The sequence below is a fragment of the Aotus nancymaae genome, unplaced genomic scaffold (assembly GCF_030222135.1).
Source record: "Aotus nancymaae isolate 86718 unplaced genomic scaffold, 86718_ANA_hifiasm-v0.15.2.pri h1tg000046l, whole genome shotgun sequence".
Taxonomy (NCBI): domain Eukaryota; kingdom Metazoa; phylum Chordata; class Mammalia; order Primates; family Aotidae; genus Aotus; species Aotus nancymaae.
The window spans coordinates 26,839,576-26,856,298 of NW_026988460.1; the positions used below are offsets into that span (position 1 = coordinate 26,839,576).

At 43.4% G+C, this 16,723-nt stretch overlaps 1 protein-coding gene across 1 annotated transcript in view; it reads right to left on the reverse strand.

The window, feature by feature from the left end:
• ISY1 (ISY1 splicing factor homolog) overlaps positions 1-16,723 on the reverse strand; it is a 32,318-nt gene that overhangs the window by 6,339 nt on the left and 9,256 nt on the right. The window contains exons 6-7 of the mRNA XM_012435005.2: positions 12,135-12,247; positions 5,000-5,117 (exon numbers count right to left, since the gene is read on the reverse strand). Of these exons, the coding sequence (XP_012290428.1) occupies positions 5,000-5,117; positions 12,135-12,247 (231 nt within the window). The remainder of the gene's footprint in view (positions 1-4,999; positions 5,118-12,134; positions 12,248-16,723) is intronic.

Here is a 16,723-nt window from a genome sequence, read left to right on the forward strand (position 1 = left end):
CGGCAACAATACGGTGACCTCCTGGGAGTGGGGGACCACCAGGTTGCCTAAGGAGGGGTGAACCCGCCCAGGTCGGAAATGGAGCAGGTCAAAACTCCCGTGCTGATCAGTAGTGGGATTGCGCCTGTGAAGAGCCACTGCACTCCAGCCTGGGCAACATAGTGAGACCCTATCTCTAAAAAAAAAAAAAAATCTACCTAATTAAACAACAAAATCAAATACAAGACAGCAAAAAGCTTCATAGACAGAAATATGCATCACAGTATTATTTATATAATATAATAGAGAAAACTTGGGAATAACCTTGGATTGTAAACTGCAGAATGTGTATGGGATGGGATATCCTGCAGCCCCTATAATGCTATTTCACAAGGTATTTTAGTAACACAGGAACTGTCATATGTTTAATGAAAAAGCATGACAGGAAACATAAGTAAATAAAAAAGACAAAAGGAAGTATAAGCAAACAAAAAAGATACATGAGAAAGTCCTAAAGAAGATACCTTCAGACTAGGACTACTGTCCAGAATATTTAAGTAATTCTTTTTTTTTTTTAAGACAGAATTTCGCTCTTATCGTCCAGGCTGGAGTGCAATGGCACAATCTTGGCTCACTACAACTTCTGCCTCCTTGGTTCAAGTGATTCTCCTCCCTCAGCCTCCCGAGTAGCTGGGATTACAGGCGCCTGCCACCATACCCAGCTAATTTTTGTATTTTTAGTAAAGATGGGGTTTCACCATGTTGGCCAGGCTGGTCTCTAACTCCTGACCTTAGGTGATCCGCCCACTTTGGCCTCTCAAAGTGCTGGGATTACAGGTGTGAGCCACCGTGCCTGGCCAAGTAATTCTTAAAAATCAAAAAGAAAATGACAACCAACCAGATTGGTCAAAGAATAAAAGCTAATGGTATGCTAACAGTCACCTGGGATGCTTGTCAAAAGTGCAGATTTCAGGCTGGGCTCGGTGGCTCACGCCTATAATCCCAGCATTTTGAGAGGCCAAGGCAGGCAGGCAGATCACCTGAGGTGAGGAGTTCAAGACCAGCCTGGCCAACATGGAAAACCCTGTCTCTACTAAAAATATAAAAATTAGCCAGGCACGGTAGCAGGCGCCTGTAATCCCAAGCTACTCAAGAGGCTGAGGCAGGAGAATCACTTGAACCAGGGAGGCAGAGCCTGGAGTGAGCCAAGATCACACCACTGCACTCCAGGTGCCACTGCACTCCAGCCTGGGCAGCAGAGTGAGAGTCCACCTCAAAGCAAAAAAATTTAAAAAAAAAAGAAAAACCAAAAAATACTGGAAAATAAAAGTCTGCAATGGACTTTTATGTTATGTCAGGTATGGTTAATCCATACCATGATACTCTAATCCTTCACACCCAGTAACAGAGTTCTAAGTACATCTGTGGGAGGGTACCAATGGCTATCACAACACAACAGTTATGGGAGAGCCACTGTCATTTGGCAGGCCTCTATCATCCCACTGTTGGTTAACAACAACTCTGTCCACCCTTCTGCCACTCTTGGGCCATGTCGTGTAAGTGGCAGTCACCATGCTCACTGGAACCAGGAGAGAGTGAAGGTTGAAGCCTGGCTGGCTCAGAGTACTGCATTCCTCCTGGCTATAGGGGTGGCATATGGATGGATTTATAACCCAATCAAAACCAACTACACTCAGTTCTGGGAATTTTGCTTGAGCTGCTTGGGAGAAAAATCTGTTGCTGAAAGAACAAGATGTAAGTGGATGACAAATGATTGCCATAAGTGGAAAGCTAGGCAGAGTAAGAAGCTCACACAGTGGAAGTCAAAACTGCAACACAGAAATGTGAGCCAGATTCAGCCATGCCTGAAGGCAGACTATCCTGGGATTTCATTGGAGTTAAGTCACCTGTCACTTATACTGATGAAATATGCATATAACTGCCTGGAAATGGGACTGGAAGATGGCTGAGTGCAGGGTTTCAGGCTTGTAATCCCAGTGCTTTGGGAGGCTGAGGCAGGAAGACTGCTTGAGGCAAGGAGTTCAAAATTAGGGAACACAGTGAGACCCCCATCTCTACAGAAATTTTTAAAAATTAGTCAGGGGTGGTGATACCTGCCTGTGCTCCTAGCTACTCAAGAGACTGAGGGAGAAGGATGCCTCGGACCCCAGAGTTCAAGGCTGCAATGAGTATGATTGCACCACTGTACTCCACAGCCTGGGTGACAGAACAAGGTCCTATCTCTGAAAAAAAAAAAAAAATTTTTTTAAGGCCCAAAAAAGAATATACCAAACAGATAATAATGGTTATCAGTTACCTCTGGGGGTGGGGGGGCACTGGGATAAGGGTAGAGGAAAGAGGACTTTAACTTTGTACTATATTTGAATTATACTCAGTAAAATTCACTTAAGCATTTTTTTTCTTTTTTTATTTTTTTGAGACGGATTTTCACTCGTTGCCCAGGCTGGAGTGCAATGGTGGCGCTATCTTGGCTCACCACAACCTCTGCCTCTCCGATTCAAGTGATTCTCTTGCCTCAGCCTCCCCAGCAGATGGAATTATAGACATGTGCCCCCACACTTGGCTAATTTTGTATTTTTAGTAAAGATGGAGTTTCTTCACGTTGGTCAGGCTGGTTTCGAACTTCTGACCTCAGGTGATCTGCCCACCTCGGCCTCCCAAAGTGCTGGGACTACAGGTGTAAGTCATCGTGCCTGGTCAGCATTTTCTTTTTAAAACAAAAATCTTAGGAAAGGTATGGTGGCTCATGCCTATAATCCCAGCACTTTGAGAGGCTGTGGTGGGTGGATCATCTGAGGTCAGGACTTCGAGACCAGCCTGACCAATATGATGAAACCCCGTCTCTACTAAAAATACAAAAATTACCCAGGCATGGCGGCATGCACTTGTGATCCCAGTTACTCGGAAGGCTGAGTGAGACAGGAGAATCGCTTGAACCTGGGAGGCAGAGGTTGCAGTGAGCCGGGATCACACCATTGCACTCCAGCCTGGGCAACAAGAGCAAAACTTCATCTTAAAAAAATATATATATAGGGCTGGGCGTGGTGGCTCATGCCTGTAATCCCAGCACTTTGGGAGGCCGAGGCGGGTGGATCACAAGGTCAAGAGATCGAGACCATCCTGGTCAACACGGTGAAACCCCGTCTCTACTAAAAATACAAAAAATTAGCTGGGCATGGTGGCACGTGCCTGTAGTCCCAGCTACTCAGGAGGCTGAGGCAGGAGAATTGCCTGAACCCAGGAGGCGGAGGCTGAGGTAAGCCGAGATCGCGCCATTGCACTCCAGCCTGGGTAACAAGAGCGAAACTCCGTCTCAAAAAAAATAAATTAATTAAAAAAAAAAAAAATATATATATATATATATAAAACAACCTTTTCAATAGATGACAAAAAAGGAAAAATAAATTTAAAAACCTAAAAATCTATGACTAGAATAAACAAAAATACATTTAGAAAAATATAAATTCAAAAAACCTAACATATAGAGCAGAATCACAACATAGGAACCCCCACAATACAATCCTTTAGAAACTGGAGGGAACGGCAAGGCAAGGTGGCTCACTCCTGTAATCGCAAGACTTTGGGAGGCCAAGGTGGGCAGATTATAAGGTCAGGAGTTCGTGAGCAGACTGGCCAACATAGTGAAACCCCATCTCTACTAAAAATACAAATTAGCCGGGCATTGTGGCATGTGCCTGTAGTCCCAGCTACTTGGGAGGCTGAGGCTGGAGAATCGCTTGAACCCAGGAGGCAGAGGTTGCGGTAAGCTGAGATTACGCCACTGCACTCCAGCCTGGGTAACACAGCAAGACTCTGTGTCAAAAAATAAAGAAAGAAACTGGAGGGAACAATGCCCCAATGTAATAACAATAATCACATATGAGGTGTGAAAATGTGGGTTTTTTTTTTTGATCTTCTGCATTTTATAACTTCTCTGTAATAAAAATATATTGCTTAATAATTAATGGCACAATATTTAAACTCTGAATTATTTTTAAGTGATGGTAGTGACCTACGCAAAACCCCTTTGGAATAATGATTTTAAAATAAGCAGGGTTTAATAAAAGTAGAACTATATTTTTTTAAAAACAGAAAAACCAACCACAAGGAGATATAACAAAATGCTAATAGTGGCGAGAATACTGGCATCATTCTTCTCTGCTCCTCATACTTTTTTCTATGAAATGTTTAGACTGCCATTCTAAAAGACAAAATTAAAATAGACTAAAATTCTAGATTAATAGTTCCAAATTACATTCTGGAGATTTGGCTGAAGCTTCCTTGCGCCCATGACAGGAAGAGGGAGGAGAGGTGGGGTGCGCTATTTGGATTCACACAAAGCAGCTTCACTTTTCTCCACTTTTACATGTTAGGGTTAGGCCTAAGATTTTATTTGTTCTTTAGTTATCATTTTTTCAACTAATAAGTAACTGAAACATAAATGTGATTCAGTGAACTTCAGAGCCTGCCCCAATCATTCTGGGAAACTTCAAATAGGGAAACTCCTTCTCCAGACTGACCGATTAGCACCTGTCAAAGGCAGAATCCTTCACCAAACAATCCTGGGCGCACTTTCCAGTCCCAGTTGTATGGCATGGGCCTATGGTTCCATCCTAGTGCTTAAAAATTCTCAGTTAAGGGGGGCGGGCACGGGAAAAAAAAAAATTCTCAGTTAAGGAAGACCAAGGCGGGTGGATCACAAGGTCAGGAGATCGAGACCATTCTGGCTAGCATGGTGAAACCCCATCTCTACTAAAATACAAAAAATTAGCAGGGCATGATGGCATCCCCCTGTAGTCCCAGCTACTCAGGAGGCTGAGGCAGGGAAATCGCTTGAACCTGGGAGGCAGAGGTTGTGGTAAGCTGAGATCATGCCACTGCACTCCAGCCTGGTGACAGAGTAAGACTCCATCTCAAAAAAAAAAACTTAGCATACTGTGTATCTACTTATGATTATTACCAACAAAAGGCTAAAACTGTCAAAAACTTAGTTACTTACGTTCTTTTTCAAACAGCTCTCTAACACCAGGCAAATCTTTTGCTGCTCCAAAGTACTTGTAACCTCGGTTTCCTGGGACTTCTTTTCCTTCATGATCCAGCATTTTAGGGCCAACTTTCTTATTGGGAAGAAAAAAGAGAAAATGGATCTGATCTTTTTTTTTTTATTTTTTATTTGTTGAGACAGAGTCTCACTCCTGCCCAGGCTGGAATGCAGTGGCACAATCTCGGCTCACTGCAACCTCTGCCTCCTAGTTTCAAGCACTTCTCCTGCCTCAGCCTCCCAAGTAGCTGGGATTACAGGCACATGCCACCATGCCCAGCTAATTTTTGTATTTTTAGTAGAGACGGGTTTCATCATGTTGGTCAGGCTAGTCTCAAACTCCTGACCTCGTGATCCACCCACCTCGGCCTCCAAAAGTGCTAGGATTATAGGCGTGAGCCACCGCGCCTGGCAGATCTGATCTTTAAACCCACTATTTCCATGTTTGCAAATATGTTTTAAGATAAAAGCCAGATGCAGTGGCTCACAACTGTAACACTAGCACTTTGGGAGGCCAAGCTCGGTGGATCACTTCAGCTTAGGAGTTCAACCTCATCTCTACAAAAAATACAAAAATTAGCCAGGGGTGGTAACGTGCTCCTGTAGTCCCAGCTACCTGGGAGGCTGAGGTGGGAGGATCCAGGAGGTCGAGGCTGCAGTGAGCTAAGATGGTGCCACTGCACTACAGCCTGCACAAAAGAGTGGGACACTGTCTCAAAAATAAAAAACAAGAACCTAGGTGCTGTCGCTCATGTCTATATCAGCATGTTAGGAGGCCGAAAAAGCAGGCTCATTTGAGTCCAAGAGTTCAAATCCAGCAACAGAGAGAGACACCATCTCTTAAAAAAAAAAAAGAAAGAAAAACTTAGGCAGGCATGGAGACACATGCCTGTAGTCCCAGCTACTTAGGAGAAGGCTGAGGAGGAAAGATTACTTGAGCCCAGGAGGTTGAGGCTGTAGTAAGCCATGATCATGCCACTGCACTCCAGCCTGGGCAACAGAGCAAGACACTGTCTCCAAAAAAAAAAAAAAATCAACCTAAGTAACAAGAAAAGTAGGAGGATGATCTAAGTAAATTATATTCATTGATGGAATATATTCTATACTTTAAAAAATGCTTATGGGGCTGGGCGTGGTGGCTCCTGCCTCTAATCCTAGCACTTTGGGAGGCTGAGGTGGGCAGATCACCTGAGGTCAGGAGTTCAAGACCAGCCTGGCCAACATGGCGAAACCCTGTCTCTAATAAATACAAAAAAATTAGCTGGGTGTGGTGGTACACACCTGTAATCCTAGCTACTTGGGAGGCTGAGGTAGGAAGAATTGCTTGAACCTGGGAGGTGGAGATTGCAGTGAGGCAAGATCGTGCGATTGCACTCCCGCCTGGACAACAGAGTGAGACTCTGTCTCAAAAATAAAATAAAGAGCCAGGCGCGGTGGCTCATGCCTGTAATCCCAACATTCTGGGAGGCCAAAGTGGGCGGGTCACCTGAGGTAATGAGTTGGAAACCAACCTGGCCGACATGGCGAAACCCCATCTCTGCTAAAACTACAAAAATTAGCTGAGTGCAGTGGCGAGCGCTTATAATCCCAGCTTCTTGGGAGGCTGAGGCAGAAAAATCACTTGACCCTGGGAGGTGGAGGTTGCAGTGAGCTGAGATCATGCCACTGCACTCCAGCCAGGGTGATAGAGCAAGACTCCATCTCAAAAAATAAAAAAAAATTTAAAAATAAAATAAGTAACACTTACGGGCTGGGAACGGTGGCTCACACCTGTAATCCCAGCACTCTGGGAGATGAAGTTTGGAAGATCACTTGAGGCCGGGAGTTCAAGACCAGCCTGGGCAACGTGGCGAAACCCTGCCTCTACAAAAACACGTAAAACTTAACTGGACATGGTGACACATGTCTATCATGCCACTGCATTCCAGCCTGAGTGACAGAGGAAGACCTTGTCTCAAAAATAAATAAATAAATAAAAATAAGGCCGGGCGCAGTGGCTCACGCCTATAATCCCAGCACTTTGGGAGGCTGAGGCAGGTGGATCACAAGGTCAAGAGATCGAGACCATACTGGTCAACACAGTGAAACCCCGTCTCTACTAAAAATACAAAAAAATTAGCTGGGCGTGGTGGCGCACGCCTGTAGTCCCAGCTACTCGGGAGGCTGAGGCAGGAGAATTGCTTGAACCCAGGAGGCGGAGGTTGCCGTGAGCCCAGATCGCGCCATTGCACTCCAGCGTGGGTAACAAGAGCAAAACTCCGTCTCAAAAAAAATAAAAAATAAAAAATAAAAATAAAGGCCTTCAGCCTGGAAAGCTGTCAGCCCCTGAGGCTCTCAGCTGAATAGGCTGCTGGCTCTAAAAAAAAATAAAAATAAATAAAAAATAAAAAAACACTTAGGATGTTAAGTGACAAAAGCTTTAAAAATACTACAAACAACCTAAATGACAATCAGTAGAAAACAAATGAAATACATCCAGAAGATACAACTATATCCGTTAAAAACTGATGATTTGACAACTACATGTAGTATGTGACCCTGGACCAGGTCCTGTACTGCAGGGGAAATACTACCAAGGACATTATTGGGAAAATTGATGAAATGGCCACGTGAATTAAATTACTGTAGCCAGGTTAAATTTCTTAGACTTGATAGCTCCACCATGGTTATATGAGAATATTCTTCTCAAAAAAAAAAGAGAATATTCTTCTTCTTAGGAAATACACATATATTAAAAGGTAAAGAAGCATGATGTATTTAAACCTACCTTTCTTTTTTTTTTTTCTTTTTTTTTTGAGACGGAGTTTCGCTCTTGTTACCCAGGCTGGAGTGCAATGGCGCGATCTCGGCTCAACCGCAACCTCCGCCTCCTGGATTCAAGCAATTCTCCTGCCTCAGCCTCCCGAGTAGCTGGGACTACAGGCGTGCGCCACCACGCCCAGCTAATTTTTTTGTATTTTTAGTAGAGACGGGGTTTCACTGTGTTGATTAGTATGGTCTCGATCTTTTGACCTCGTGATCCACCTGCCTCAGCCTCCCAAAGTGCTGGGATTATAGGCATGAGCCACCACGCCCAGCCTTAAATCTACCTTTCAAACGATTCACAAAAAATAAATATCTAGGTACACAAAGAAAATAAAGCAAATACAAGCAAAATGTTAAATACTGGTAAATCTGTATAAAGGGTATATAAGAGTTCTCTGTACTATTTCTGCAATGTTTTGTGAGTTAAAAAACATTTTTGGCTGGGCGTAGTAGCTCATCCCTGTAATCCCAGAGGCCGAGGTGGGAAGATCACGAGGTCAGGAGATTGAGACCATCCTGGCCAACATGGTGAAACTCCATACAATTTGGCTGGGCATGTGGCTCACGCCTGTAATTCCCAGCACTTTGGGAGACTGAAGCAGGAGGACTGGTTGAGTCCAGGAGCTCAAGACCAGCTTGCGCAACATAATGGGACACTATTTCTACAAGAAATTTAAAAATTAGCTGGGCATGGCCAGGTGTCATGACTCATACCTGTAATCCCAACACTTTGGGAGGCCAAGGCAGGCGGATCACCTGAGGTCAGGAGTTCAAGACCAGCCTGGTCAACATGGTGAAAGCTGTCTCTACTAAAAATACAAAAATTAGCTAGGTGTGGTGGCAGGCACCTGTAATCCCAGCTACTCTGGAGGCTGAGGCACAAGAATCACTTGAACCCCGGAGGCAGAGGTTGCAGTGAGCCAGAATCACACCATGGCACTCCAACCTGGGCAACAGAGTGAGACTCTGTCTCAAAAATAAAAAAAAATTAGCTGGGCATGGTGGCACACACCTGTCGTCTCAGCTCCTCAGGAGGCTGAGGTAAGAGGATCACTTGCACCTGGAGTCAAGGCTGCAGTGAGCCATGATCATGCCACTGCACTCCAGCCTGGGGTGATAGATTAAGAACCTGTCACAAAAACTAAACTAAGAGGCTGAGTGCAGTGGCTCACACCTGTAATTCCAGCACTCTGGGAGGCCGAGGTGGGTGGATCACCTAAGGTCAGGAGTTTGAGACCAGCCTGGCCAATATGGTGAAACCCCCTCTCTACTAGAATATAAAAATTAGCCAGGGCCGGGTGCGGTGGCTCACGCCTGTAATCCAAGCACTTTGGAGGCCAAGGTGGGCAGATCACCTGAGGTTGGGAGTTCAAGACCTGCCTGACCAACATGGTGAAACCCCATCTTTAAATAAAAAATTAAAAAAAAAAAAAAATTAGCCAGAAGTGGTGGCACACACTTGTAATCCCAGCTGCTCAGGAGGCTGAGGAACGAGAATTGCTTGAACTCAGGAGGCAGAGGTTGCAGTGAGCCAAGATCATACCACTGCACTTCAGCCTAAGTGATGGAATGAGACTCTGTCTCAAAAAAAACTAAAGTAGAATAAAATAAAACAATTTAATATTCATATCTACCTTAATATATGGTAATTTATCAACATGAAACTGTATTCCTGATACACTATTAAGAGAATAAAGCATGTAGTTAGAATATTAATGAATTCTATAAAAGCAAACATATATATTTTGAGAACAAATTCTAGAAAGAGAAATACAAAATGTTAATTACAGTCATTTTGGGGACTAGGAAAATATATATTTTATATAAATTATATATAAAAAATATATCTATAATGTATATACTAATATGTATTTTTTATAATTTTTGTATATTTTTTCTCTGCACAAAAATATGTACTGTTTATACAATCAAAGTTACCATTTTGAAAAGAAAAACAAAACCTAGAACCAAAATTGTACATACAGTGAGTATAGTTTCAATTATGGCATTCATACAAAAACAATGGAAGGAAAAAAAAGACAAAAAAAAAAAAAACAATGGAAGAGCATATTCAAGTGGGTGCACTTAGGTAATGGGATTGTGACTGAGTGCTGTTCTGTTTCTTTGTACTTTTCTGAACTTAGTGATAACATATTACTTTTGTATGTAGAAAATAAAAATGAAATTATTAAGCATTAAAAATCTCTGGAAGGAAATATAAAAAAACATTAACAGTGTTGAATTTGGATGGCGGAACTTAACATTTCACACATTAATTTTTTCATACGTCTGATGCCACTTTCGTAGGTGGATTAATGAGCTGCTTTTAAGCAGCTTCACAGGTAAAATAAAATCTCCACTACAGAACTGCTGAAAAGGTTAGGCAAGTGCTCACTTTGGTGGGACATACACTAAAATCGGAAAGATACAGAGAAGAATGGCATGTAAAAATAGAAAATAAAATAAAAAACAAAAATAAAACAAATGAAAAGAAGAAAAGAAGTTAGGCAAGACGCCCAAGAAAAGGCTCCTAGCGCAGTGCCTGGATACAAGAGGTGCTGCAGAAATGGGAGTGCCTGGCCAGGCGCGGTGGCTCAAGCCTGTAATCCCAGCACTTTGGGAGGCCGAGGCGGGTGGATCACAAGGTCAAGAGATCGAGACCATCCTGGTCAACATGGTGAAACCCCGTCTCTACTAATACAAAAAAATTAGCTGGGCATGGTGGCGCGTCCCTGTAATCCCAGCTACTCAGGAGGCTGAGGCAGGAGAATTGCTTGAACCCAGGAGGCGGAGGTTGTGGTGAGCCGAGATCGCGCCATTGCACTCCAGCCTGGGTAACAAGAGCGAAACACCATCTTAAAAAAAAAAAAAAAGAAATGGGAGTGCCTTTCTTATTCTGCAGTGGGAAGGCTGAATGCTCCATCTGTATGTAGTAGAGTGAGAATTACGGTTATGTGTTAAGACTTTCTCAAAGGTGAAAGATCAACAAGTAGAAAAACTGCATGTTTCTTATACAACACGTTATAGTCCACTGATAAAATACTACTGTTTCCAGTGATCTGAGGTAGGTCTCATCACAGAAGTGTGAACGAATTAGGCTCTGGGGCAGGAATTTTCAAAGCCAAGACCCATTAGTGTGTCATGAAATCAGTTAAGCAAATCACAAACATTATTTTTTTAAAAAACCAAAACAGAACAAAATAAAAAATATCAAAGTATACCATACTTAGTGTTTTTTTCAGCACCTTTCTGTGTTTGCTGGGTTGTGATTGTGCGTGTGTGTTTTACCAATAAGCCATGTTCCTAAAAGTTTGAAAGATATGGTTCTGAAGTATTGCATTTATACACGTCCAAAAAAAGGACATAATGGAGTGTCTCTAAGGCCCCTTAAGATAACAAAGCCAACAAATGGCTGTCTCCAGTTCCTAAGGTACTCAAAGAATGTGAAGAACCATGGTCTTTTTTTTTTTTTTTTGAGACAGGGTCTTGCTCTGTCACCCGAGTGGCATGATCACAGCTCACTGCAGCCTCCACCTCCCAGGCTCAAGCAATCCTCCAACCTCATCCTTTTGAGCAACTGGGACTATAAGCATGTGCTACCCATTCCTAGCTAATTTTTAAATATTTTATAGATTCAGGGTCCCACAGTGTTGCCCAGGCTGGTCTCAAACTCCCGTGCTCAAGTGCTCCTCCTGACTCAGCCTCCCAAAGTGTTAGGATTACAGGCATGAGCTACTGTACCCAGTGAAGGACCATGGTCATTTTTTTTTTTTTGAGACAGAGTCTTGCTCTGTTGCCCAGGCTGGAGTGCAGTGGTGACCTTGGCTCACTGCAACCTCCGTTTTCCAGGTTCAAGTGATTCTCCTGCCTCAGCCTCCCAAGTAGCTGGGATTACAGGTACACACCATGACACACAGTTAAATTTTGTATTTTTAGAAGAGGGTTTTGCCATATTGGCCAGGTTGGTCTTGAACTCCTGACCTCAAGTGACCCACCCGCCTCAGCCTCCCAAAGTGCTGGGATTATAGGAGTGAGCTACTGCGCCCGGCCTCATGGTCATTTTAAACACGAGGCCCAGAGATGAAGCAGCTTCTACAAGGGCTTCTGGCTGGTACATACAGATGCCCTCTGTGCTCTGATGCATATGCTGTGGAGTCTTCCAGCATCATCTTACCCAACCTGTTCATAGGTTTCCTGAATCAAGGGACTACTATGGCAGGAATAGGCTGGGAACTGCTGGGGCTAGAAAACTAGACGAGATTCACCACTGGGGCTGCCATGTACTCACTCCATAATCAGGACCCCCTAGCTCCTTTATCCGGACCTCCCAGTGTCCTTTTTCCCGCAGCAACTTGTTAATTTCATCATTCAGGTCACGAATTCGAAATTCACCTAAACCAGCTAGAAAACAAAAAGGTTAACAATATCATTCCATAAAAATGAATGTCAACACCTCCAACACATACACTCAGTATCATACCCTTAAAATAAATGTCAACACCTACAAAGGTATACTACATAAAAATACTCATCTAAATTGATAAGAAAAACCACCCAAATAAATAAAAGGACAAGAATTATAAAGAGTTCCCACTAGCGTAACAAGAAAAAAAAAAATCCTTGAAAATAACTTCATCCTCATTAGCAATTAAAAAATATAAACAATCCTGAAATGACCCAGCAGTTACATTTATACAACTACTAAAATAACAAGCTTCTAAGAGGGAGGCGAGACAGCATCCACGGTCAGCAAAGACACAGTGAGGCTGGGATGGGCACCCAGGGCTGGCAGCATTCCATGATGATTTAGCCTGTTTAGGAAAGCAACGTATTGCTATACGGGAAAATTTTTTTAGCAAGGACTACAGGCCTGAGAATTAAGCCTAAGGGACTAATTGAAAGGGATATGCACAAATTTTGCTGTGGTGGAACTGGGGCATCGCACCATAGAGGAGGGAAAATGGTTAACAAACCCTAATACATTGAAATGAAACATCATATGGCTGTTGGAAGGGACAATTTGCACACAGTGGAGATACAGCAAGGCCTTTATGAAGTAATGTTGGATGTGCCCAGCAAGGAGGGAAAAAATAAAAAAAATAAAAAATAAAAAAAGAAGTAATGTTAGATGACAACAGCAAGTCCAGAAGGGCTCTTACATCTGGATTACAGCTAAGACTGATGCTCTAGCAGATGGGCATGAGAGTACCTCTAGGGCTGATGGATATTGCTTGTGGAGGTGGTGGCTTACGTGAGTATACAAATCTGCTGCAACTCATCCAACTCTACATTAAAAATGGGTGAATTTTATTGTATGTAATTCTTGCCTAGATAAAGTCCATTAAAAAAAAAAAAAGTCAAACAGGCCAGGTGTGGTGGCTCACGCCTGTAATCCCAGCACTTTGGGAAGCCAAGGTGGGCAGATCACTTAAGCTCAGGAGTTCAAGACCAGCCTGGGCAACATGGTGAAATCCCATCTCCACCAAAAATATTTAAAATTAACTGGGTGTGGTGGCACATGCCTGTGGTTCCAGCTACTTGAGAGGCTTAGGTGAGAGATTCGCTTGAGCCCTGGAGGCAGAGGCTGCAGTGAGCTGTGATCGCACCACTGTACTCCAGCCTGGGTGACAGAGTGAGAACTCCACTCAAAAAAAAACCAAAAAAGTCAAGTAAAAAGAATACATTGTAACTGGGTGCGGTGGCTCATGCCTGTAATCCCAGCATTTTGGGAGGCTGAGGAGGGCAGATCACCTGAGGTCAGGAGTTCAGGACTAGCCTAGGCTAACATGGGGAGACCCTGTCTCTACTAAAAATACAAAAATTAGCCAGGAGTGGTGGTACACACTTGTAATTCCAGCTACTTGGGAAGCTGAGGCAGAATCGCTTGAGCCCAGGAGGCAGAGGTTGCAATCAGCCGAGATTGTGCCACTGCACTCCAGCCTGGGCAACAGAGCGAGATTCTGTCTCAAAGAAAAAAAAAAATACATTTTACAACCTCCCACTCCCATGTTCTGTTCTGTTAAGAAGGAAAAAGACAGCAAGACAGCCGAGCACAGTAGCTGCCGCCTGTAATCCCAGCACTTTGGGAGACCAAAGCAGGCGGATCATGCAGTCAGGAGTTTGAAACTAGCCTGGCCAATATGATGAAACCCATCTCTACTAAAAATACAAAAATTAGCCAGGCATGGTGGCACACACCTAGAGTCCCAGTTACTCCAGAGGCTGAGGAAGGAGAATCGCTTGAGCCCAGGAGGCGGAGGTTGCAGTGAGCTGAGATCACACCATTGCATTCCAGCCTGGGTGACAGAGGGAGACTCCGTCTCAAAAAAAAAGAAGAAGGAAAAAGACTTGCCACCACCACCATGGCGAGACTTTCCAGTGCTAAAGACACAAGAGAACTCAAGGCAGTCAGCCCTCTGAGGGCCTCAACCAAAGCAAAGTGAGGGCTTCTGGAATCCTCTCCCAAAGCAAAGCCAAGCCATCTTGAAGAAAACAAGAATCACACGTTTTATTATTTTCTATTGACTTGTCAAAAATCTACATATAAAAACATTACTTTTTGGTACACAATTAGGAGTTTTCATAAATGTACATAATTATGTAATCACCACCACAATTAAGACACAGAAAGTTCCATCACCCCAAAACATTTCCTTATGCTCGACTATAGTCACCCCCTCCCGCTACCCAACTCTTGGCCACCAGTAAACACACTATATTGTGTTCCTATAATTTTGCTTTTCCAGAATATCATATAAATGGGATCATAAAATATGTAGCATTTTGAGTTTCGTTTCTTTCCCTCAGCACTAAGCTCAAAAGCATGCTTTTGAGATTCCATATGTTTTAATTTTATTTATTTACATTATTATTATTATTTACAGAGATGAGGCCTTACTATGTTGACCAGGCTAGTATCCAACTCCTAGGCTCAAAACGATCCTCTCACCTTGGTCTCCCAAAGTGCTGGGGATTATAGGGATGAGCCACAGTGCCTAGCCTATATGTTTGTTATTATTAAGTATTATTTTATTATATAGACCTCACTTTATCAATTCGCCAAAAGGACCTTTGGGTTGCTTCCAGTTTTTAGCTACTATAAACATTATGTATGAGTTGTTGTGTAACAGAAAAGGATTACATTTCTCTTGGACAAATACCTAGGAATAGAAATGCTGGATCATAGGTTAAGTGTATGTTTAACTTTACCAAACCCCATTCTAAAGTAGCTGCTCCATTTGCCTTCTCACCAGCAGTGCATGAGAGTTCATTACTTCACATATTTGCCAGCACTTGGCATTGTCACTATTTGTTTAAGTCATTCTAACAGGTGTGTAGTATCCCACTGTTGTTTTAATCTGCATTTCCTTTATGACTATTATGTTAAACACATCAAAAGATGATCATCTGCCTCTACATATATATATATTTTTTGAGACAGAGTCTTGCTCTGTTGCCTAGGCTGAAGTGCAGTGGCACAATCTCAGCTCACTGCAACCTCTGCCTCCCGAGTTCAAGCTGTCCTCATGCCTCAGCCTCCCAAGCAGTTGGGATTACAGGCATGAGCCACCACACACCAAAAAAATAATTTTTGTATTTTTAGTAGAGACAGGGTTTTACCATGTTGGCCAGGCTGGTCTCCAACTCCTGACATCAAGTGATCCACCTGCCTCGACCTCCCAAAGTACTGGGATTACAGGCATGAGTCACCGCGCCCAGTCTACATATTTTCTTTGGTAAAGTATCTGTTCAAAATTTTGCCCACTTCTTAAAACAAATTTTATTTTCTTATTGATGAATTTTTAAGAGTTCTTTGTCTCTCTTCTCTACTGAATTGTTTTCATACCTTTGTCAAAAGTAAACTGACCAGGCCAGGCATAGTGGTTCCTGCCTGTAATCTCAACACTTTGGGAGACACAGATGGGAAGACTGCTTGAGCCAAGCCTGGGCAACACAGGAAGAGCCCATCTTTAACAAAAAATTTTAAAATTAGCCACGCAGGGCCAGGCATGGTGGCTTACACCTGTTATCCCAGCATTTTGGGAGGCCAAAGCAGGCGGATCACTTAGGTCGGGAGTTGGAGACTAGCCTGACCAACATGGAGAAACCCTGTCTCTAGTAAAAATACAAAAAATTAGCCGAGTGTGGTGGCACATGCCTGTAATCCCAGTTACTCTGGAGGCTGAGGCAGGAGAATTGCTTGAAATCAGGCGGCAGGTTGTGGTGAGCTGAGATTGTGCCATTGCACTCAAGCCTGGGCAATAAGAGTGAAAATACATCTTAGAAAAAAAAAAAAATTAGCCAGGCATGCTGGGCACAGGGGCTAACACCTGTAATCCGAGCACTTTGGGAGGCTGAGGCAGGCAGATCACCATGTCAGGAGCTGGAGACCAGCCTGACCAACATGGTGAAACCCTGTCTCTACGAAAATACAAAAATTAGCTGGGCATGGTGTCATGTGCCTGTAATCCTAGCTACTCAGGAGGCTGAGGCAAAGAACTGCTTGAACCTGGGAGGCGAAGGTGGCACTGAGCCGAGATCACGCTACAGCCTGGGCAACAGAGCGAGACTCTATCTCAAAAAAAAAAAAAAATTAGCCAGGTATGGTGACATGGTGTGCAGTCCCAGCTACATAAGAGACTGAGGCAAAAGGATCACTTGAGCCCAGGAGGTGGAGGCTGCAGTGAGCTATGACTGCACCACTGTACTCCACCCTGGGTGACAGAGCAAGGTATGTCTCCAGAAAAAAAAAAAGTCAACTGACCACTTATGTGCGGCTCTGTTTCTGGACTTCTAATTCTGTTTCCTTGGTCTATGTGCCTATCCTTTCACCAATACCACATTAACTGGAATCCTGAAGCTTTCCATTACATCTTG